The sequence below is a fragment of the Polypterus senegalus genome, chromosome 2, assembly GCF_016835505.1.
Source record: "Polypterus senegalus isolate Bchr_013 chromosome 2, ASM1683550v1, whole genome shotgun sequence".
Classification (NCBI taxonomy): Eukaryota; Metazoa; Chordata; class Cladistia; order Polypteriformes; family Polypteridae; genus Polypterus; species Polypterus senegalus.
Window position 1 is genome coordinate 4,686,413 of NC_053155.1, and position 23,535 is coordinate 4,709,947.

Genomic DNA, 23,535 nt, shown 5'->3' on the forward strand with positions numbered 1-23,535 from the left:
GGTAGAGCACAATTCCTCAAAGTCTGCCTTTGTAAAGTCGGCGCCAGGTTAGCACACAGCACCAGGAGGAGAGCTCTAGGAATTCGAAATTACCTTAGAAGACAGTCATCATCATCATCATCATCATCTCTAAATATCTGCTGTGTTCTATTGCTTCCATTTGTGATGTCTTCTAACAACACTAAAGCAGCTATGGTAGTTAGAATAGTTTGGCCAATCCACTCATCATTATATTGTTAGAGAATGATTACAATCAAGTTAATTAAATTTGTAAATGATATGCAATTCATTTCGGTGTATCTGATTAAACCCACGGCATTGATGTGAATCTGAAAAAAGAAAAGCAGACCACAGAAACAGGAGCACTGCTTTGACGTTGGGTGCCGCCAGTTTGGAAAAACAAATAGAAACGTGCGTATACAAGGCAGAGGGGCTGCCATGAAAATGTGTGTGACTTTATACCAAGTTTAGTTTTTATACATCTGGAAGTAAACGTGGAAATGATTGTGCGCAACATTTTTGTGCAAATGCACCGTTTATACTGTACAAGAGGCCGCAGGTCTTTAAAAGCCCCTCATTGTCTAAACTGTCAGCTGACTTTGTTGTCCTGAGTGTGGATTACAAAAAGACAATAAAACAAATCAGTAAAATGAACATCACTTTGAGTTCTCAGAATGTTATGTATATGCCCACATCATTACTCTAGGGGGCAGTATAGGCCACCTCACATCAAAACACATCAAAAAAAATGTAGGGGGCATACAGTGGCATTTAGTAGAGCAGCTAGCTGGGTCTGAAAGACAAAGAAGGAATATCACCTGAGTTTGAAAATCAAAGAATGGAGAAAACAATGATGAGAAGGTGACCAACCCAAAGGCAGGAGAGATGAGAGCTTCTGCTTATACTGGAGGATCACAGGGAGCCTGTCTGTTTAATTTACAGCCAGAAATGTTCTTATATATATTTTATTTTTTATTATTATAAAAATATTTTATTTTTTCTCCAGCCGTCTGGAGTTTTTTTGTTTTTTCTGTCCCCTGGCCATTGAACCTTACTCTTATTCGATGTTAATGTTGATTTATTTTTTATAATTATGTCTTTCATTTTTCTATTCTTTAATATGTAAAGCACTTTGAGCTACTGTTTGTATGAATAATGTGCTATAGAAATAAATGTTGTTGTTGTTGTTCTTTTAGCACAAGAGAGACATGTTAGTGAGCTAAAAAAAGACGTACTGCTGTCTGATATGAGAACTACAAGAAGAGTCAAGGATGTTCAGAAAACATATTTGCAGTCCCCAAATCTCTAGGGGGCAGTGTTGTCACGCCCCTCTGCAGTATCTATAACGCTAATTGCACTAAGAAATGCATTGGATGAGTAGCTGTGTGAAAATTGAGAGGAGGTCCTGATGAGAATCTTTGGATTTTGTGTGTCATTTACACTTCTAATGGCCTTTAACAACTCTGATCAATCAGCTGAGGCCTTCTGTAAAGAAGAACATCAATTCAAACTCAATTTCTCAGCTGGAAAATAAATACATTTTAAGATTCTACTTTGAATATTTTTTCTTTTCACTTCTTCTCTCAACATTAAAAAAAAAATCAAACAGTTTCTTCCACCACTAAGTGACTTTGGGTGTTTTAAAGGTAACTTCAGAGGGTCCAATGTATTGCTTTATGGAAATAACTTGGTGTCAATTGAAATTCCAGTAAGGTTGACGTGTGTGGGCCGTGTGGTTGTCCTGTTACCTGCTCCTCCATTGTTCCTATTTAGAGTTGAGCCTTTTCTTAGTCCTTCATAGCAAATGCAATTGAAAAGTCTAATAAAATTACAATGGAAAATGAAACGGCACCGGGCCACTCACACACACACACACACATACATACACACTCACGTGAGGACATTTAGAACTGCCAATTACTTAACACACAAAATTGAGTGTGGTTTGAAAAAGCTGACCAATCAGGAGAAAAAACAGACAGAGACAGAGAGAACATGCGGAGTCCACACAGACTACCACCATGTGCTGGACTCAAACCCAGACTGCTGTGTCATTGAGGCAGCAGCGCTGACTACTGACTGCACCCCCATGCCAGCCCACCTTCATAAGAGAGCAGATATCCTATCGCACTCTCCCACCCATTTGCCTTTGCAGGAAGCCTACGTTTCTCACTCTGATGCACATTTTGTGGACCTCACACTGTCAGTTTACAGATGGAAGGTCACTTTCTGTTTTTTCTTCATTGGATTCTTTGTTCTTTTTTTTCCTCTGTTGCGATTACTGGCACCAGCTTATTAACGTCTTTAAATCCTTTCATTCACTTTCATCCTTTTTAAGAATTTCACTTGTCATACATTCCTTTTAATCTTTAATGCTTCTTAAAGTTTGGTCATAAATGCACAGCATACCCTGCTTCACCATCCCAAACCTTCAATGCCCCCTCCAATTTAGCCCAAACACCCAATCAGATCATGTGGCTGCTCCAATTAAGCTGAGAAATTCAACCAGCTGTTTGTGCAAAATTTCAGGTGGGCTTTCCCAACTCAAGCAAACTGCCCGTGACATCTGTGATGCCTTATTGGTCATACTGGGTGGTCCATGGTTGAAGCTGTACTTGAATTAAATGATTGAAAAATAACTCAAATAGCAAAAGCTGAAACGTACCTGGATGTTGTGCCATCTCTGAAAAAAAAAAGAAATAGACGTGAATGACTGTGAGTTGATTAACAATGATCACCTCATCACAAGAGGCTTCTGTTTGATCAGTTAAATTAGATTCTTCATTTCTGAAGGTCTGCTCTTCATTTTTATAAATTCTGTTATTTCAGTTTCACACAAATGCTAACCATAAGTTGAAGTTCCTTCAATTATCTTGCCCATCTTTTACAAATCACCTCCAGGTCCTCAGATCCTGCATTTACACAGATCATTGTAGACACGGAACACTCATGAAATGCATGTATTCTAAATAATGGTATATTTTTTACTCTCTACAACTCTAGGCACCTCACACCACAAAAAAAAGACTTGAGCTAGTCTGCTCCATCAGATTGGTTGGGGATGGGGTGTGATATTATAGCAGGCTGCTTGTGCTGATCAACACATTTACAAAACAAAAGACGCTAACGAGGAGGTGCGAAGGAATTTAAGGTGGCCTGGCTTTACATTTTAGTGTAAGCTTAATTTCTTTTGGTTCTGATTCTAATTTAGTATTTGAATGTTTGCTTTTACTTTGACATTGGCTGCATCAGGAGTGGGCAGGAGGAGGAGTACAAGAACCTAATCAAAGACTTTGCTAAATGGTGCGACTCAAACCACTTACACCTGAACACCAGCAAGACCAAGAAGCTGGTGGTGGATTTTAGGAGGCCCAGGCCCCTCATGGACCCCGTGATCATCAGAGGTGACTGTGCAGAGGGTACAGACCTATAAATATCTGGGAGTGAAGCTGGATGATAAACTGGACTGGACTGCCAATACTGATGCTCTGTGTAAGAAAGGTCAGAGCTGACTATACTTTCTGAGAAGGTTGGTGTCCTTCAACATCTTCAATAAGATGCTGCAGATATTCTCTCAAACGGTTGTGGCGAGTGCCCTCTTCTACGTGGTGGTGTGATGGGGAGGCAGCATAAAGATGAAAGACGCCTCACGCCTGGACAAACTTGTTAAGAAGGCAGGCTCTATTGTAGGAGTAAAGTTGGACAGTTTAACATCTGTGGCAGAGAGACGGGCGCTGAGCAAACTCTTGTCAATCATGAAGAATCCACTGCATCCACTTAACAGTGTCATCTTCTTGTGTGATGTCCAGGGCCATTACAGTTTATTGTTGAAGCGGCCCACTGGGAGGTGTATCTCCAAGTCTGGTCATCTAGGAATTTTGAAGACCAGACTGGTGGTCTACTGTCATGAAGATACATATGATTATGTCAGAGCCTGTGAAATATACAACAGAGCCAAACTTAACAGACGTTACCTGTCATGGTTGTTACAAAGCCGTGTATGAGCAGATATCATCAAGGATTTGTGATTTGACCTGCCACCTCCACAAAGTCTTACCGCTACTCTTGTATTAGTAGACGTATTTTAACACTAGAATTACCAGAGCCTATGAAAAAACTCGTAATTCCGTCCCACCTTAAACTGCTTCTTAAATCCCTTCACACCTCTCCGCCAGCGCCCTTTGTCTTCTAAATGTACTGATAAAGAGAAGCTAGGAGCAGCCGGCTATTCCATCCCCCCACCAATTTAGAACGTGCATGAACTTCTCTCAGCTCATGCCTTGATTGAGTATCTGGGAGTGAAGTGGAGTTTTAGAGTGGAAATAATAGATCGTTGTTTGGAACACACGCATTTCATGTCTGTTCCGTTTCTACAGTAATCTGTGTCAACACATTGTTAAAACAGAAACGTTTTTTATATTCTAGTAGTAGATGACAAAATGTAGGCATAAACTATATAGTGTATGAAGCCTGAAGTCTAAATATCAAAGAAACATTTTCACAAGAATAACACAATTGCGCTTTTATTCAAAAATATAACTGCAGAAACAAAAAGCCGCCTTAAAATGCGACATTGACAGCAGTTTATTCTAACTGCCTCCGTGGTTCAATAGACTCAGCCCCCGATTGGGAATCAAGAGGTCACGAGTTCGATCCTGCGCCCCTCCGTTTTGAGAAGTAAACTGCTCTTAGTCTTACTGTTTTAGAATAAAAGCATACATTTGATTTCAGTCTGTAACAGCCGGTGCAATTTATGATCCTTGTAAAGGTTAGCTTTTTTATTTTAATTCACTTTTCATTCTCTCAGTCGCGTTCAGAATCAATCCATACAACCCCATCTGACACGGCTGTTTTCACTAAAGACGCGCTATAGCTCTCCAGTGTACCACGATGCATACTAACACCAAACACCGCCCGTGTCGTTCAAACACAGGCACTTTTATTCAAGTGCACTTTTTCCAACGCCTTTTCCTGTAAGAAGCAATGTCTCTCTATGCTGTGGTTTCTATTACACACCTGAAAGAAAGAGACAATACAAGTGAAAATATCCAGCATACAGCAACATGCGAGGACTGGCAGGAACACTCAATAAAACTGAATAAAAAGAAAATCAAGTGACGGTGAGATACGAAGAAGGCAGCTTCGCCAGCGTCTGTGTGTCAGAACCGGGTGGGGGGGCGTTAGTATGCATCGTGGTACAACGCAGAGCTATAGCGCGTCTGTATTCTGTTTCTTTTGTACTCCAGGGCATGTAGAGGAGCGAATGGTAAAGAGCAGTAAGTTCGGCGCTATATGCAATCATCAGACACTCCCCATCTGCCCGTTGTTTTGTTATACTTTTCAATACTTTTTATACTGCTCAAACTGGCATGCTCAAAAAATACACGTGTAATGCCACGAAAAGTGCACGCAGACACTTCATTTCGCAAACAAAACAAGTGCACTTTTATTCAAAACTACCTGTATAACCGAAGAAAAAAGAAAGCAAGTTACAGTAGGCGATTGATACAACAGCTTGCATGGTGCAATGCTAAGAAGTGCTGATTTTCATTCTATGCTTTATAAAATCATCACATTCAAATATTAACAATTCCCACACACCCTTCCTACATTTACGACATGTGTACTTGTTGCCGTGTACACAACTCTCTGTGCTATGGTTCCTATCACACTGAATGAGCACCTGACACTGTACTTTCTTCCCTGGCTGAAGGTCCCGCATCAGAGAATTTCCAGTTCCTGCATAAATTCACACCCGATCTGACGCTGTTCGTTTTCAAATAATATTGCATTAGTGCGATTATATTTTCACATATATTGTCTCTTTCTTTCAGGTGTGTAATAGAAACCACAGCATAGAGAGAAGTGTGTACATTGCTTCTTACAGGAAAAGGCGATGGAAAAAGTGCACTTGAATAAAAGTGCCTGTGTTTGAACGACACGGGCAGATGGGGAGTGTCTGATGATTGCATATAGCGCCGAAGTTACTGGTCTTTACCATTCTTTCCTCTGCATGTCCTGTAGTACAAAAGAAACAGCATACAGCAACATGCGGGGACTGGCAGGAACACTCGATAAAACTGAATAAAAAGAAAAGCAAGTGACGGTGAGATACTGAAGAAGGCAGCTTCGCCAGCGTTTGTGTGTCAGAACCCGTTTGGGGGGGTGGGGGGGGTTTGGATGGATTTGGTGTTAGTATGCATCGTGGTACACTGCAGAGCTATAGCGCGTCTTTAGTGAAAACAGCCGTGTCAGATGGGGTTGTATGGATTGATCACATGGGGGCTTTTCAAGTGCAGTGCCAGCATGCAGTCCTCTTCAGTGGTGGATAAAGGTCAAGATGGCACTCAGCGTCATCTCTTGTGGTCAATACATTCCTCATATTGATCTCCTTTCTCTTTTCACGTAACTGTGGTTACTTTTAACAGAACAAATGATCCTGGACTTGAGCTAAACTGGAGAGTCCAGGCTGCAGGTGTGCCTACAGCAAAGGGGAAAATGGAAAACACTGCAGGGCCGATAAAATGAGAGTCATGAGCCAGAAACAGGCTGGCAGCACCTGACACAAAGGTAATTTCAACTTCTACAAAAAGGAATAAGAAATGACATTCGGGAATAGGATGAAAAACTGGAAAACATTACCTAAGAAGACAAAGCTGTGGGCTGTTCTAAACACTTTAATAATAAGTTACAATGTCACTCACATCTCAACCTGGATGTAGGAGCGCCATCTCCAGCTCAAGCTAGCAAAGGTAGACCTTCTTATTATTACAGCCAGCCTGTCTATTCAACACTCCACCTCTGTTCAAGTTGGCTCGTCATGGCTAACAAGTCGGTATGCAATCTTTGGATGATGATTGATGGCTCCCACTAACAGTAAACATTAAGTTGAAATTGCTAATGGTGGTTACAGAGTAATCATCACCTACAGTATGTATATGGTGACCACTCCTCAACCACTCAGCTCTACTTTTAAATGGTGTCTCTGCCTGGCATCACATCTCAATCCAGACTCTCTTCATGTGTAGCTCCTGTCTGGTGAGATGAGCTGCCCACCTCCATATGAACTGCTGACTCCCTCAGTGTGTTTAAAAAGCATTTGAAGCCCCCCTTGTCATGTGGATGTCCAGTATGTCTGACTGATGATGGCTTTGAAAAGTTTTTGTAACTAATGAAAGATTAACAAATCTTGTGTTATTCTGTTTACTTTAAAGTTTTTCACTTCTGCTGATCAACTTTGTCATCTTGTCCTGTCACATGTGGTCTTAAACAGTCCCCAGACTGATGTTTACTCCTTTGTGTTTACATCTTTTTGTAAGTTACTTTGAATAAATAAATGTAAATGTGCATTAAATTAATGAGAGAAGCTTTGCACAATTTCATTGACATGGAGCCCTGCTGGCCTTCAATGTGGAAACATCACAGCTGTCATCCATTCCTTGCACATCAATAACCAAACATGCTCTTTTTCATTTTTTGGAGAACTTTAAGCAGGTTTAGGTGGACATATTAACTAACAGAGCCTCTGTTAAGACGTATAAAACAGGAATCTGCCATTTTCAAACATTACTTATTCACTTTTATTTATTTTTTTGTGCTTCTATAAATTGTAATGAAACATTCTGCTTACCAATTTCTTTGCGCAAGTTCCAGACAGGGAGAATGTCAACTGCTGTGTAAAAAGAGAAAATGAAAATGTAACCTTTTCTGTATCAAATTTGTATTAGAATTATAGGAAAAAAAATTAAATTAAGTTAATAATGAAGCATATTTATAAAAAGAAAATCCCAGTGGTGCCCAGAGCCAACAGCCCAGGAATGCTAACACCGAACTGCCAATGTGATCCCCAGAGGTCCCCAACATGCCAACTCCTGAGTAAAGACAGACAAAGAGTGAAATGATCATCACTGAGACTTGGCTGTCATGTCCTCCACCTCCATCTGTCCTTTTAACAATGGAAGTGGGGGGGGGGCAATAATACTGGAGCCCATACATCTGGACACAACTATGAGCTTGCCAGCCATTGTGACAAGAAAGAAAAGCTTTCACTGGAAAAAATAAGGGAGACAAAGAAAGAGAGCAGACATTACCAAAAGGTATGAGCATGAAAGGATAGGATCTCGGTAAGAGAGACACAAACAAACGTCCAGAAAAGAAAATCAGGTGGACAGTAAGAGGGGACGTAAATAAGTGTGCTGGGACCTTTGAGGGACACAAAAAGAACAGATGGTTGGATAGAAATGTGACTTTAAAAAGAACAGGGATTTAAACAAGCTGATCATTAAAAATGACGAAAATATTAAAAATCAAAGTGAAAAGAACGTCTTCATCAGTGTCCAATACACATAAATGGTGGCTAAAACATTCATCTTAAGCAGCTTATAAGTTCTAAAATAACAGAAGAAAATACTGAAATTTAAAAATAACTCGGCTCCATTTCTATCTGTTTTCTGGTCCCTTCATTTCACTGTCTGTAACGTCGTCAGACTTCACTCTGCTCACGTGTTCTGTTTATCTGTTATGGATTAAGGAGGAGCTCATCCCTCGTCCAGGTGTGTTTTCTTCTGTTTTATAGTTTTGTGGTTTTTTGAATTTCATTTTGTTTTTTTATCTTTTGGTCTCCTAGCATGTTGTCTTCTGAATAGTTTATACATCACTTGTTCAGTATGTATTTTTCTTTATACTTTTATTTATTTAGTTACTCTTTCCCTTTCCTTTATTTAGGACCACCGCTGGAAGACCACCCTCTGCATTTATATTCTGTTTAAAGGTGCAGGTCGACCAGAGCAGCATTACTTGTTGTGCTGTGGTCTCTCATCTCTGATTTTCTGTATTTCTTTTTTATATATTTTATTTTCAAAAAACAGGACATCACAATCACGTTCTAATAATCAAACAAATAATAGCATACCGTATAGAACAGTTTACATTGAATTAAATAGCAAACATCAAATAGAAAAAAACAAAACAAAATGAGATCGAACCCAACCCAAAGAAAAAGAAAGAGAAGAGAGACTCGGTTACAAAGGAATATAAGAAATGGTAAAACCATTAATGACATTAAAGAGTTAATCAAAGGCCCCGCTGGTTTATTCAAAAAGAACATGAATGAATTCTTGTCATGGTTTGAAAACATTTTGACCGCCATATCCTCTACACAATAAGTAGATTTTTTTTTCTAATTTGAGATAACAGAGAACTTCATTTACCCGCTGAGTTATGGCAGGTGGGCTGGGATTCTCCCAGTATTTGTGCTACTTGTGTGGTGTCGACTGTCACAATCGATTTCTCCTCATTCACTTTGATGCCATCCAGCAAAAATCACTGCTAAAGGAGAAACGGCCAAGTGGCGCTGGAGCTGCTGTAGATGGCAGCGCTCACAGGTAGGGTCTGGTCCTGGGTACATTTTAGACAATTTCAAATGGGATCAATGAAAGACCTTCAATTAAATTATGGAATTCTTGGAGCTTCTAGAACTGAAGTGGATGCTCTGGATGGCTGAGTTCCACTCCATTTTGGAAATGCCAACTGAAAGGTCTCATTCCCACCGTTTCCTATGATCATTGAAGGGTGGAGTTTAATTTTCGTAAAGGACAAAAAGTAGGAAGTTCAAGTTAAATATCGAGTAGCCACAGTTCGGTTCATACCTTGGGTTTCTGGGTTTTATTAAATCAAGAGAGAATAAAGAGAAGAACACTAAATAACATGGTAGATCAACTTAACTTCACATAACTATGTAAACATAAATAAGGACCGGTGTAAATAAACAAAAATAAATTGCAAAATAAAAACCCAGTCAGTAACAAAATGTGGTTGGTGGAAATACATTAAGTTTGAGGTTGTTCTTCTTCAAGAACTTCATCATGTCCACCTTCTCAGATGAGAGGTTTGCTGTCTGTCCTGTGACAATGTCACCTACACTGCAGAAAACCCTCTGACTTGGGGCAGATTTTGTTGGAAAGGTCAGAGATTTCAAACGTGGCTCAATTGCAGTGCTGACCTGAAGAAACTGACTCAGTGCTGACCTGTCATGGCGGGGATCTATTGTTCAAGTCTGATACAATTCAGCTTTGACATCTTTCACAACTGCTGAACCTCAGTCACTCTGCTTCATGGATACCAGGATTGTGTGTTTCAGTAACATTATCATTGAATGAGCTGTTCAGTGCTCAACAAAGTCGTCACTGTTTTCAGTGGTTTGAGAGCCTGAGTCATGTCCTCAGCTATTTTCACATCTTCTTCAGACATAGTAACAATGTCTTTAATGTTCCTCCTACCTTTAAATGCTGAGAGAACAACTGCCTGCTATTCAAGGTAACACTCAAGTGTGTTGTGGCCTGAGGTCCTCCTAGTGAGAACCTCCTTAATAAGCTTGTGTGAAGAAACCTGGAGCATCTCTTGTTTATCCTTTAGCACTGCTGCAGTACTGGTGTTACGATGAAAGTGACCATTTGTCTCACTCTGCCTAAAAGCCAGGATATCAAGTTAATGCCCATCCATTTCTGAAATGCCAGGCTAACTGCACGTGAAAAGTATTGAATGTGTGGTGAAAAAAAGAGAATATTCATATCTACAGTGTCCATTTTAGGACATCCTCCTCCCTCCGAGAAAACTCCATCATTCCTACTACCTCCATTCCTCCTCTCTGCGAGGAATCCCCCGTCACCCCTCCTCCCTCCCCTCTCCTCCCTCCTTCCACCACCGTCTCCTCTCAGTTCTCTGATGTCAGTTTTCCGTCATCCACCCTCCTATCTCTGTCATCCGCCTTCAGCTCTCCGTCAACCCCCACACTCCCCAGGCCCCCTTGCACATCACGGCATTTTCGTTAATGAAGCGACATAATACTCCAGCTCCACCTTCTTCACAAGTTCATTCACCGAATTATTTGTCAATTATATTTACAGTAAGAATTTACAGCACGACTGTAATACTGTGTAAGCATACATATTAACACGTGTGCATTAAAACGTGTGCATTTAAGGGGTGATTTCTCAGGCTTAAAAGCTCATCTTTTATTAAAAAGTTAAACGCAAACTTTTTTCATTCTGAAAGGTACAAACCACGTCAGATTTCAGCCGTTAAACGCACGAAAATTTCGGTACACCAGATAAATAAGCGCAACATATTATCAGTTGTATGCTTACAATAAATATAGAAATGTGTTCATCGTTAACTCATAGTATGGGATGGTGTTTCTCGACTGAGCTACAGATGCCGATGGAGAGCAGAACTGCTTTGGATAAATCCGAACGCCTTTAAACGATTCAATGTCTTGGTGGGTTTGCGTAGCTTGTTGTCAGTATCTTTACTCCTGTTTTTAAGGCTTATTGACTGAAAGGGGCTTTCATGAAAAAAGTTAGGGCTTTGCTATAAAATACACCCTCCACAAGTCAAAGAAGTTAAAATAAAGGTATATATAATTTCTGTTTTATTTAAACCTTTTAAGTTTGAATGGGGGGCGGCACGGTGGCGCAGTGAAAGGTTCCAGTTAGGAGACCCGGGTTCGCTTCCCTGCGTGGAGTTTGCATGTTCTCCCCGTGTCTGCGTGGGTTTCCTCCGGGTGCTCGGGTTTCCTCGCACAGTCCAAAGACATGCAGGTTAGGTGCGTTGGCGATTCTAAATTGTCTCTGGTGTGTGTGTGTGTGCCCTGTGGTGGGCTGGCACCTTGTGCGAGGTTTGTTTCCTGCCTTGCGCCCTGTGTTGGCTGGGATTGGCTCCTGTATTTAGGATATAGCGGGTTGGATAATGGATGGTTGGAAGTCTGTATGCATAGCCCCATTTGGCCGTTTTAGTTTTTTTTTTTCTTTCTTCAGTAATATTTCAGCAAACCCGGAGCTTGTCAGTTCAAATCCTGGTACTGATACCACTGTGTGACCCTGAGGAAGTCACTTCACCTGCCTATGCTGCAAAATACAAAAGTAATGCAATGAATTGTACTTCAAATGTTACAAGATGCTAGGATAAAGGCATACGTCAAATAAATAAATATGTATTATACACATAGGAACTATTCATTTATTTTCAGTGAAGTCATCTGCAGCAGACCTTTATAAATGAGGGTTTCTCCTTTTTAGATTGTGCAAACTGTTTTCTCTTGGAGGGCTTTTTTCATTTCATTAAAAATTAAAGCAGCAACTGCCAAAATATGTAGCTTTCTTATTAATTTTTCAACATTGTGTAAAATAACTTCATAAAGTAATATAAAAAGGTTTAAATACTGGTTATCCTTTTACACTAAAATATTACTAAAGAGATGCAAAAAAAGCAAATGCATGTGTTGTTTTTCTTTAGGGAGATTAAATATTACTGAAGAAAGAAAAAAAACTAAAACGGCCAAATGGGTCTCTGCATAGGAACTTAAAAGGTTTAAATAAAACAGAAATTATATATACCTTTATTTTAACTTCCTTGACTTGTGGCGGGTGTATTTTATAGCAAAGCCCTAACTTTTTTCATGAACGCCCCTTTCAGTCAATAAGCCTTAAAAACAGGTGTAAAGATACTGACAACAAGCTACGCAAACCCACCAAGACATGGGATCGTTTAAATCAAAGCGCTGCGCTGCCTTCTTCTACTGTAGATCAGCCTTAAGGTGTTCGTATTTTTCCAAAGTAGTTCTGGTCTCCATCGGCATCTGTAGCTGAGTCAAAAAACACCATCCCATACTATGAGTTAAAAATACAGTCAACAATTAACGTAATTTACCTTCGTTCCCGCGTTTTAGTCGTGCTGTAAATTCTTACTGTAAATACAATTGAATAATTAATTCGGCGAACGAACTTGTGAAGAAGGTGGAGCTGGAGTATTACGTCACTTCATTAACGAAAATGCCGTGATGGGGGGGGGTGGTGTGGGGGTTGATGAAGACCTGAAGGCGGATGATGGAGATAGGAGGGTGGATGACGGAAAACGGACATCGGAGAACTGAGAGCGGACGGTGGTGGAAGGAGGGAGGAGAGGGGAGGGAGGAGGGGTGACGGGTGATTCCTCACAGGGAGGAGGAATATTTTGTTGAAGGTAGTAGGAATGATAGAGTTTTCTCTGAGGGAGGAGCATGTCCTAAAATGGACACCGTACATATCCAGTGATAAAGAGGCACTGAATGACTTACAGTGTGTGTTAAATAAAAATCCGAGTGAAGGATTGGAGCTTAAAAAGCCAAAATAGAAAACAAACTCACTCAAAATGACATTGAGGATGTCTGGAATGGACTGAGTGTCATTACTGGACTTGGGCAATCCAGGGCTCAGTGCTAGAAGGGGATGTGGACAAAGATAATGCCTTGAACCAGTTTTGTAACATATTTTCCCATCCACTGCCACCTTCTAATGACCAGTCTCTCCACACCACCCTATTACATCAACAAATCCTATCACGTCAACTGGAATGGCCAGTGACAAGTCCACCTCTGACCATCAGTGTCCATAACTGAAGACCAAGTAAGGAGACATCTGAGGAAGCTACACGGAAGAAAAGCAGCAGGAGGTGATGGAATCAGTCCTCAAATTCTTAAGGCCTGTGCTGACCAACTTTGTGGTGTCCTCTGTCACTTGTTCAGTTTGTCACTAAGGTTCCACAAAGTGACACAGCTGTGGGGAACCTCCTGCATTGTTCCAAGATAGGTGTCACTTCACGTAATGACTACAGAGCAGTGACACTGATGTCTCACATCATAAAGACCTCTGAGTGGCTGGACCCGGACTGTATGAGTCCTCTTGTGGCAGACCACCTGCACCCACTGCAGTTTGCCAAGCATATAAAGACTGGAGTGGAGGATGCGATTATCTTTCTGCTCCTGAAGGTTTATTTTCACTTGGACTAATCTGGCAACACTGAGGATTCTGTTTTCTGATTTCTCTATAGCCTTCAATACCATCCAGCCATCCCTTTTAAGGGGTCAACTGAGATATAAGCAGGTAGATGAGCCTTTGGTGTCCTGATGATGGACTATATGTCAGTCAGACTACAGTTTGTGAGACTCATGACTGTGTAAGCAACCTGGAGTGCCACAAGGAACAGGAGCGTCTTATTTTGTCTTCACTCTGAACACCTCAGCATGTCAGATTACTTAAAGAAATTCTCAGGTGATTCTGCACTTATGGGGTGTATTGATAAGGGGGGTGAGACAGAGGAGAGGAGTCAGGGGGAGACCTTTAAGAACCATCTGCATCTTAACATCAGCAAAACCAAGGAACTGCTTATTGACTTTCACCACACCAACATGCCACTGTGTCCGGTCACTACTCAAGCAGTGGATTTAGAGGTGGTCCACTCCTAGTACTTTAGGGTCCGCATTAATGACAGGTTGAATTGGTCTCGGAACACAGAGAAGCTATTGAAGAAAGTGTGGAGCAGGCTATTTGTTCTCAGGATACTGCACTCCTTTAATGTGGGAAGTGACATCCTTCACATCTTCTACTCTGTGCTGGCCAGTGTGGTGTGCTGGGCTGGTAACATCACTACAAGAGGGGACCACCGAATCAAATAACTGATTAAGAAGGCAGTCACAGTTATGGGACAAACTCTGGACCCCCTGAAGGTAGTAAAGGAGTAGAGAATGAAGACTAACTGAGTGCCATTATGAACAATGCCTCACATCCTCTTTGTGACACACCAACACTGAGGACTTTCAGACAACAAATCATTCAGCAGACGTGGGTCAAGAAATGCCAACAGCAATATGCCTGCATAAGGCCTCACTGTCACTGGGACTGCTAAGTCAGAACTTTCTTTTTTTATTTGTAATTTTCTTGGTTTTTGTCATTTTGGAATATGTTTAGACTAAAGTATGTGTGTATATCATTTATTATCTTTGTGTATATTATTTATTATTATATCTATCAGTAGCTTCGACTACATTCACAGTTTTCTTGGCATTTCACAGGAATGGTGGCATTTGGTAGGTCAATTTTCCACTTCACTACAGCTTCCTGTAGTATTTCTGTCAAGTGGTCATTTGTGTGGCTTTCATAGGAAGTGCGTGTCTGGAGAGCAGTCGGTGATGTACTGTGTGTGATTGTCACGAAGCTCTCTGTTGCACTGGAGGTCCACCCATTGGTAGTTAAAGGGATGGATTTTACATTTCTCAAATTCTCCAGCAATTTAGCTTTTACTTTGTTATAAAGTTTAGGCAACACATTTTGACTGAAAAATCGGTCTTCATGGCTATGCACAGTAGAGAGAAAAGCATTAATAAGTTTGTTTAAGGGATGGCACTTGGACCTTTCACTGATCCCTAGAGAAGGGTGAGTTTTAGTGCAGCTTTCTGGGTAAGCGCTGCTCATTAGATGTCACATTTTTTGAGATTTGATTGACATTTGTGACGGACAGGGGACTGAATTAGATACAACACCTGTCTTGTTCACCCTTCTGTTATAGAGGAAAGAGCTTCCTGTCCATTTTTTTGCATATTTTCGTTGTTTTGCTTAAAAAATCAAGCTTTGTGTTGCAATCATCCATGAAAAGCGTAGTTCATGTTCTTGGGTTTTAAGCAAAAGTGCAGTCAGTGATGTGGCTTAAAATGAGGCTTTATGAAAATGTGGCTTTATGAAAATAAAGGTGTTACATAAACTTCACACCTGTGTAATGAAAAATTTAGATCCTCATGAAATGAATATCAGCAGCCGCTGTTGGCCGTGGATTTGATGTTAACGAATCAGTTTTATGAGGACTCATTCACCATTAACACTCCACATGTTGTTACCCTAAATAGGCATTAATGAAACACCAACACTCCTCTCTGGAGCTGCAGCTCTGTCATTTGTGAGGATTTTATATTATGATTTATGACACTTGGATGATGTTGACCTTTATGATAGTAATCCAGTATTAAACTTTTTATATATCCCTGGATTATTAAAAAGTTGTTCAGCTCAGCCTCCCTCCTGTATCAGCTACAATAATAGGAAGATTCAAGGCTCCCTGTGAATATTTTGTTCATTTCTTCTGTTTCAGTAGTTTTTGGGCTTGTGTGTATGGATATGCTGTGTGGTATTTTCAATTTTGCTTTTATTGTCTTACGTATGTTTGTCTTTTTTTTTGCTGCCCTGTATGTGCTGTGTAAGAGTAAATTAAGTTGAATGTCATTTTCCACATATCTGCCCCATCTTTAATTTCTTTTCCAGTCCACCTGCAGAGATTCTTGTGACTCTAAGGTGATTACAAACTGCCCTCATTTAGTGTCATTTGCTTATTTTCATTCTTATTTTTGTCACCTAAATAAATTACACAAGCACGGCAGCCCTCACATGAGCCCACTCTTCTCAGACATTAACACTTTGATTTCTCTATTTAGTCAAATCCCATGCACCCGGCAGCCTTGAACCCTGATCTCCTGTGGCGGCTGTACTACACATGGAGTCTCACATCAAAATCATTTAACAATTCAATCAGGTAATATTACACATTCGTCAGATGCTTCCTGGTTTACACCATCTGAGCACTTGTGCTACTCCAGAAGATGAAGGATTTCATCTGATGTGTTCTTACCTTTGGTCTTGTATGTTGCTTTTTTATCTAGAAAGAAACAGAGGAAAATTGTAAAAATTAGCATAATGAACAACTGGGGTCATCTTTATTTAGCAGCTTCTGGACTCACCTCTCATTCTTCGCCATTTCAATATGAGCAGCACAGCTGCTGTGACACAAAGAGCCATCAATAACCAGAAGATCACTGACCAGCCAGAGACGTTTGGAGAGAAAACTGAAAAAAGAAGAGAAGAAACAATGTCTATGAGTGTGAAAAACACAACAAGAGGGGAAGTGTCAGGCCTGAAAGCAGGATTGGTGCGTTTAATGACAGATACCTGGGCACTGTAAAGAGGGGAAATGTGACAAAAAAAACACAGATCAGAACACAAATGGGGTGTCAGGTTTTGAGCTTCAGAAGCACCAGGATTGTTAAAATCTTTAATAAAAGCCATGCTGTCATGGAGGACAGCCCAAAGATAATGTTACACACTGACTGGTGATGACCACATGCCTAGTTAGGCTTCAATACACCTAATAATGCCCACTTGTGAACCATAGTGCCATGTATGGTGGCCTTGGGGTGTAAGAGGTAGGAAATTAAAAGAGGAGCCAAATATGAGGAGTGCAGAAAATTGGTGAGGACTGAGCTAGAAAGGAAATGCACAACCAAACAAGAACAATGATTGGTGGAAAGACCTGTCAGTCACTCTTGAGTGGAAATCCTCTGATCATGGTGGCACTCAGCCACTGGACAAGTTAATGTGGCTCTTATTATTATAAATGTGCTCATACCCATGTAATAATTATGTTTTACAAGTCATGATGGTCAGAGATTTCTGTAGCAAATACAAATTGAATGTGAAGGTACCATATGGCTATTGTGATTAATAATTTTGTCATTTTTTTTTTTATTTGAATAGACAATAGTCAAATAGAAATTGGACGTTTATATAAAACCATTTAAACCCACCCAATGATGCTTACCTCACAAACTCATTTCCCTCAGTGAATTAAACATGGTCACCAAAACAGTTTGTGGCCAGGGTGGCCATGGAGGACACAGCTAAGCAAAGATCCAACTGGGCAAAGAAGAGGAGCTGAGAGAGTAAAGTGATAATCACCAGACCACCGCCATGCAGCCCTCCACCAAATAAAGTAGCACTGTCCACTCACTGATGGGGTTACAGGACAATTCAGTACAGAGAACAGAAAGAACTAAATTATAAAGAGTAGACTTCTCAATGCATTGGTGCTTTTTCAATTCACCAGTAATGCATTCTGTGGCAAAGATACCAGATGTTTCAAAAGGCCAGAAGCCAAGATTTGATGATAAACCTTCAGATCACCTCAGTCTTACCTGACCTTGTGCAAGAACTTCACGTAAGAGAACCTTTACAAATTTACATTTACATTTGACAGATATACATTTTTAATCTGTCTTACACACTTACCAACTGCCTGCCCTTACCTGTATCCTTTGTTCCCACTTGGACAAATATGACTTTGTCCTCTCACAACTCTGGCCTGGAGCACATCCACATGCCCAGGATGTCTCTCACCAGTGCAATTTTAAGGCAGTGGAGCAAATGTGTGTTCTAGTCTATCTAATAGTTGACCTCCTCCTACAAATCCAACCTTATTTCTAGTGTTTGGTTTTGAGTTGAGCTACTGGGCCTCCTTAGTCCTGCCAATCACCTTAGAGGTGTCAGAGTTCCTGTGCAGCTTTACAATGTACTGAAAATGGTTGGACACCTCCAGCTCTGAGGTTGATGCTTCTGGAGAATGTGCACTCTTCATCTGCCTGTATCTATCTCTGTGGTCTGGGGTTTCACACCACCTTAGGGGTGCACACTGTCACCATAGAGGACACCTGGGTAAGATCCTCCAATTCTTTCCCATAATGCAGGTGAACAACCTCCTTCGAAAGCTCAGTGAACCAGAAATTGATGAGTCAGGATGACACATCAAACATGCCTGACACTGTAGTCTCCGTATTTTTAAAATTTTAATTTTGGGGCAGAAAGCAAAACAAAATGCTTTCTGAAATGACAAAGGGCATAGAAAAGTAACAATCGAGAGTTATTCTCATCCGTTACCGGAGATGGACGTCTGAAGCAGAGCTCCGTTAGCAGCGGTGCTATTTTTTCTCTTATTTCTTATTATCCCGAGGTATCCTGTATTTACCCAACCCAAGGAGGTTCTATTACAGTATATGCAAGCATATATAAACATGAGCAGCAGCTGCAAGTGGAGCTGTGGCAGGATAAGAAAGACTTGGAGAAATATGTATATAATCTCTTTGAGGCGGCCTTTAAATTTATACTGGACAAAATTGAGGAACACGTTCAGGAAAATGCATCTAAGTTTGAGAATAAAATAAGATCACATGTCGATAAGCTGGAAGACGTTAAGCAGACATTCACGACTCGAACTGAAACAGCCAAACATTTGGCATCCACCGTTGACGGAAAAGGAACAGCTACGAATTCTAAAATAAAGTACAAAAAACTTGGAGACAGACATGCTGCTCTGGAAGATGGATGCAGAAGGAATAATATTAGAATCGAAGTTCTACCTGAGAATTGTGAAAGTCCAAACCCAGTGAAATTCATAGCTGAACTATTGTCAAAAATAACTGGAGAGGAAATTAAATGATACATGCTTACTGCATACGGGTATCAAATACCTCTAAACCTAGGACTCTTGTTGTGCATTTCGAAAAATTACAATCTAAATTTAATGTAATGTCACTTTTTAGACAGAAACAACATATTATATTTGAAAATAACCATATTCATATCTTCCCTGATTTCTCACCCTCAATAGCTACTAACGTGCCACTTTTTACAACATTAAACTGCGCTTACGGAAAGTCGAGATCAGATACAGCCTCTTGTATCCTGCCAAACTGAAAGTGGATATTCAAGACAAGAATTACATCTTAACCTCTACGGAGGAAGCAGAAAAAGAATTAAGAAAACTGAGCCCGACACTCTTCTGAAATACGATAGTGAGTCACATCCTGTCATGGCATAGCAAAGAAGATCTTACCGGCTGTCTGATCCACTTGCAATGATACTGGTACTGTAATTAGGCTCGTTTTTCCCTTCTCGGCCACTTTCTCTTTATGTTTTCATTGCAGTTATATTCGTATATGTATGCATGTGTGGAAGAAATTAAATTAGTAACTTTTCTTTTTTTCTTTTTTGACTCTTCTAAAGTAGAGTGTTTAACATCATAACCTTGGTTTATTGTTGTTGTTATTATTGTATTAGGGCTTACTATGCTTATTCAGGGCCACTTTTTAACACCATTTCCTGCGTTTCCTATCTTACTATCTCAAGATTGTTGAAGATTATATTTTATGCTTATAGTATTTGGACTGTATTGGCAATAGATATCTCAATATTAATCCTCATTCACTGCTACTGAGGGGCTTGTTTTGCTCTGGACGTGCTCTGTCTCTAGGTATGTCAGAGGACTGGGACTTGTGAAGTGTGGTGAACCAAAATGGGACGGTGGGGGGATTAGGTGGGGAAAGAAAGAGAGCAAGCTATCTCTAATCTATCTTTTTAATCCTTGAAATTATAAATGCCAATGTAACAATAGCCTTCAGAGCAATAATTCCTAGGAAAATAAGGTCAAAGCTGTCTTATTTTCAGTTAAGACTACAAAGTGACATCAGAAATTCAGAATCAATGTCTCCATGATGGGGCAGTTAACTTTGTGAGCTGGAATGTTAAAGGCCTGAATCACAAATTAAAGAGAAAGAAAGTACTCTCTCACCTAACAGGTCTAAATGCTAAAATAGTATTTTTACAGGAGACCCACTTACTAAGCAAGGATCAGTTCCGGCTGCAAAAAGACTGGACTGGCCAAATGTTCCATTCCAGGTTTACAAATAAAACTGGAGGTGTGGGAATTCTCATACATAGAACAGTCTCATTTGTAGCATCAGATGATCCTGAAGGGAAATACATGATTGGCATAGGTAATGTATTTATTAGTAAAGTGATTTTGATAAATATTTATGCACCCAATGTGGATGATATTGAATTCATGCAAAATGTATTTTCATCTATTCTGAATGTGAACATGCATAAAATTATAATGGCTGGGGACTTTAATTATGTTTTAAATCAAGACCTTGATATTTTTCCTGCCACAGGGGTGATGACATCTAACACTGCAATGATAATTACAGTTTGTAACTGATCTCAACTTAGCAGACACCTGGAGATTTCTAAATCCAAACTCAAGAGCATATTCCTTCTACTCACCAGTGCATCATTGCAACTCAAGGATTGATTATTTCTTTGTAGATAACAATTTCTTGTCTACGATTAAATGTTGCAAGTATGATGCTATTGTTATTTCCGACCATGCCCCTCTGATCTTGGAGATAAAATCATTATGTCCCACATACTCATCTTCCAGATGGCGTCTTAACCAACTTTTATTAGAGACGAGACAAGAACTGTACAGAATTCATATCAAAACAAATCAAGTTTTTTTAGAGACAAATACATCCTTAGAGATCTCTGCAGAAATACTCTGGGAAACCCTGAGGGCCTTCTTAAGAGGACAGATTATCTCATATCTTTCCCACAGAAATAAATTGGAAACCAAGAAGGTATCAGAGCTAACCAGCAAAATTACTAGAATAAATGAAGAACATGCCAGGTGTCCAAGTGAGGCTCTTCATATGAAAAGGTAGGCTGTGCATTCAGAACTCAACCTCCTGACAACTAAGAAACTGAACAACTAATTTTTAAATCAAAACATCATTACTATGAACATGGAGAGAAAGGTAATAAGATCTTAGCTCAACAAATCCACAAGCAAGAAGTTTGCAATGCAATCCCAGCAATCACCAACATAAACAGAGACAAAACTATTGACCAATAAAATAGAATGCACACATTTAGAGACTACTACAAGTCCTTATATTCTACTGAGTTTAAAGAAGACAACACATAATCTAATGCATTTCTGTATGCATTACAGATATCACAAATAGATACTTTTATCACAGAGGATTTGGATAAACCTCTGGTACTATCAGAATTACTAGAAGCTATAAAGTCACTTCAGAGTGGGACAGCAGCAGGCCCTGATTGCTACCCTGCCGAATTTTATAAGAAATTCTCCACTCAGCTAGCTCCCCTCCTATTAGCAACATTTACAGAAGCTAGAAACAATCAAATTCTACCTGCCAAAGTTTTCGCCAAACATCAATTACCATCTTTCCTAAAAAAAAATAAGTACTTATTACAATGTGCATCATACAGACCAATTTCACTTCTGAATAATGATGTTAAGATACTCTGCAAGTCCTAGCTAGAAGGATGGAGAAAGTGCTGCCTTCGGTAATATCACAAGCCAAAACTGGATTTATTAAAGGCCGACACTTAGCTTCCAATCTTAGATGCCTGTTTAATGTAATATTTTCACCTGCAAAGTCAAACACCCCAGAGATATTGTTATCATTGGATGCAGAAAAAGCATTTGAAATGATTGAATGGAAATACCTTTTTACTACATTGGAGAAATTTGGGTTTGGTCCAAACATTTGTGCATGGATCAAACTACTGTATACCAGTACAAAAGCTTCAATTTGTAGAATGTGGTACCAGGCAAAAATGCCCCTTGTCACCACTGCTTTTCGCAATCGCCATTGAGCCACTGGCAGTTCACTGTTAAAATACTTATGAGGTAAAGGGATTATCAGAGAAGGACTTGAAAAGAAAATTTCTCTACATGCAGATGATATGGTATTATATATATCAGACAAAATATTGAGCCTGCAGTCCTAACAGCACTAATGGAATTTCAGAAAATGTCTGGTCTCAGAATTAATTTGACTAAAAGTGTACTCTTTCCAGTGAATTCTTAAGCACACAATATTAGATTGGACACCTTCCCTTTGATCATCGCAGATCAGTTTAAATACCGAGGGGTTAACATCACAAGTAAACACAAAGCTCTTTATCAACAAAATTTCACTGTCTGTTCAGAAAAAATTAAGCAAGACTTGCATAGATGGTTAACCCTTCATGTCACTCTAGCTGGACAAATTAACATTATCAAGATGAATATCCTTCCTAAGCTTCTCTTTTTATTTCAAAACATTCCAATATACATCAATAAATCATTTTTTAAGAAATTAGATTCAACCATAACCTCATTTATTTGGAATTCAAAACATCCACATATCCAAAGAACAACCCTACAAAGACCTAAGGCAGAAGGTGGCATGGCTCTACCCAACTTTCAATTTTATTGCTGGGCAACAAACACAAACTATACAAACCTGGACACAAATAGATGAACAGTCACAGGCTTGGTCCGCAATAGAAATAAAATCCTACAGCACTTCTTTATAATCCTTGCTTTTTGCCCCAATAAATACAAGTTATCGCCAATATACTAACAAACCAAATGTGCTTCACTCACTAAGAATATGGAACCAATGTAGGAAGTATTTTAAGATGGAGAAGCTTTTATCTGTGGCACCTCAGCACAAGAACCACCTTTTTTCATCCTCTCAAACATATGCAATTTTCAATGTCTGGAAAACATTTGGGATTATATCACTTGGAGATCCTTACATCATATCCTATGAACAATTACACTCCAAATTAAACTTTCCAGCAACACATTTCTTTCACTACCTTCAAATTAGAAACTTTGTTAAACAGAACCTGCCTGATTTTCCTCACCTCCCACCTACTGATAAGGCAGAAAAATATTGCTCAGTCTTGAGGACTCAGACACCATTTCTGCAATATATAAAACTATTTTACTGTACCTCCCTTTCAAAGATCCAAGAGGACAGTAGGAAAGGGATCTCTCACTTAACATATCAGAAAAGTTGTGGAAGGTAGTAATGCAGAGAAGTCACTTAAGCTCCATATGCGCAAAGCATAGAATTTTTCAACTCAAAATTATATATCAAGCACATTTGTCTCGCTTAAAATTGTCCAAAATGTTTCCAGGGTGAGATCCAACCTGTAAAGGCTGCAATCAAGTCCCAACCTCACTGGGTCACATGTTCTTGGCCTG

The 23,535-nt window shown here is 39.8% G+C and overlaps 1 protein-coding gene across 3 annotated transcripts in view; it reads right to left on the bottom strand.

The window, feature by feature from the left end:
* LOC120521401 overlaps window positions 1–23,535 on the bottom strand; it is a 302,230-nt gene that overhangs the window by 25,159 nt on the left and 253,536 nt on the right. For 2 of the 3 annotated variants that reach the window (XM_039743035.1, XM_039743037.1), the window contains 4 exons: window positions 16,598–16,702; window positions 16,489–16,515; window positions 7,631–7,672; window positions 2,666–2,683 (listed from right to left, as the gene is read on the bottom strand). In XM_039743035.1, coding sequence (XP_039598969.1) covers window positions 2,666–2,683; window positions 7,631–7,672; window positions 16,489–16,515; window positions 16,598–16,702 — 192 coding nt within the window. The remainder of the gene's footprint in view (window positions 1–2,665; window positions 2,684–7,630; window positions 7,673–16,488; window positions 16,516–16,597; window positions 16,703–23,535) is intronic. The other variant, XM_039743036.1, reaches the window with a different exon arrangement.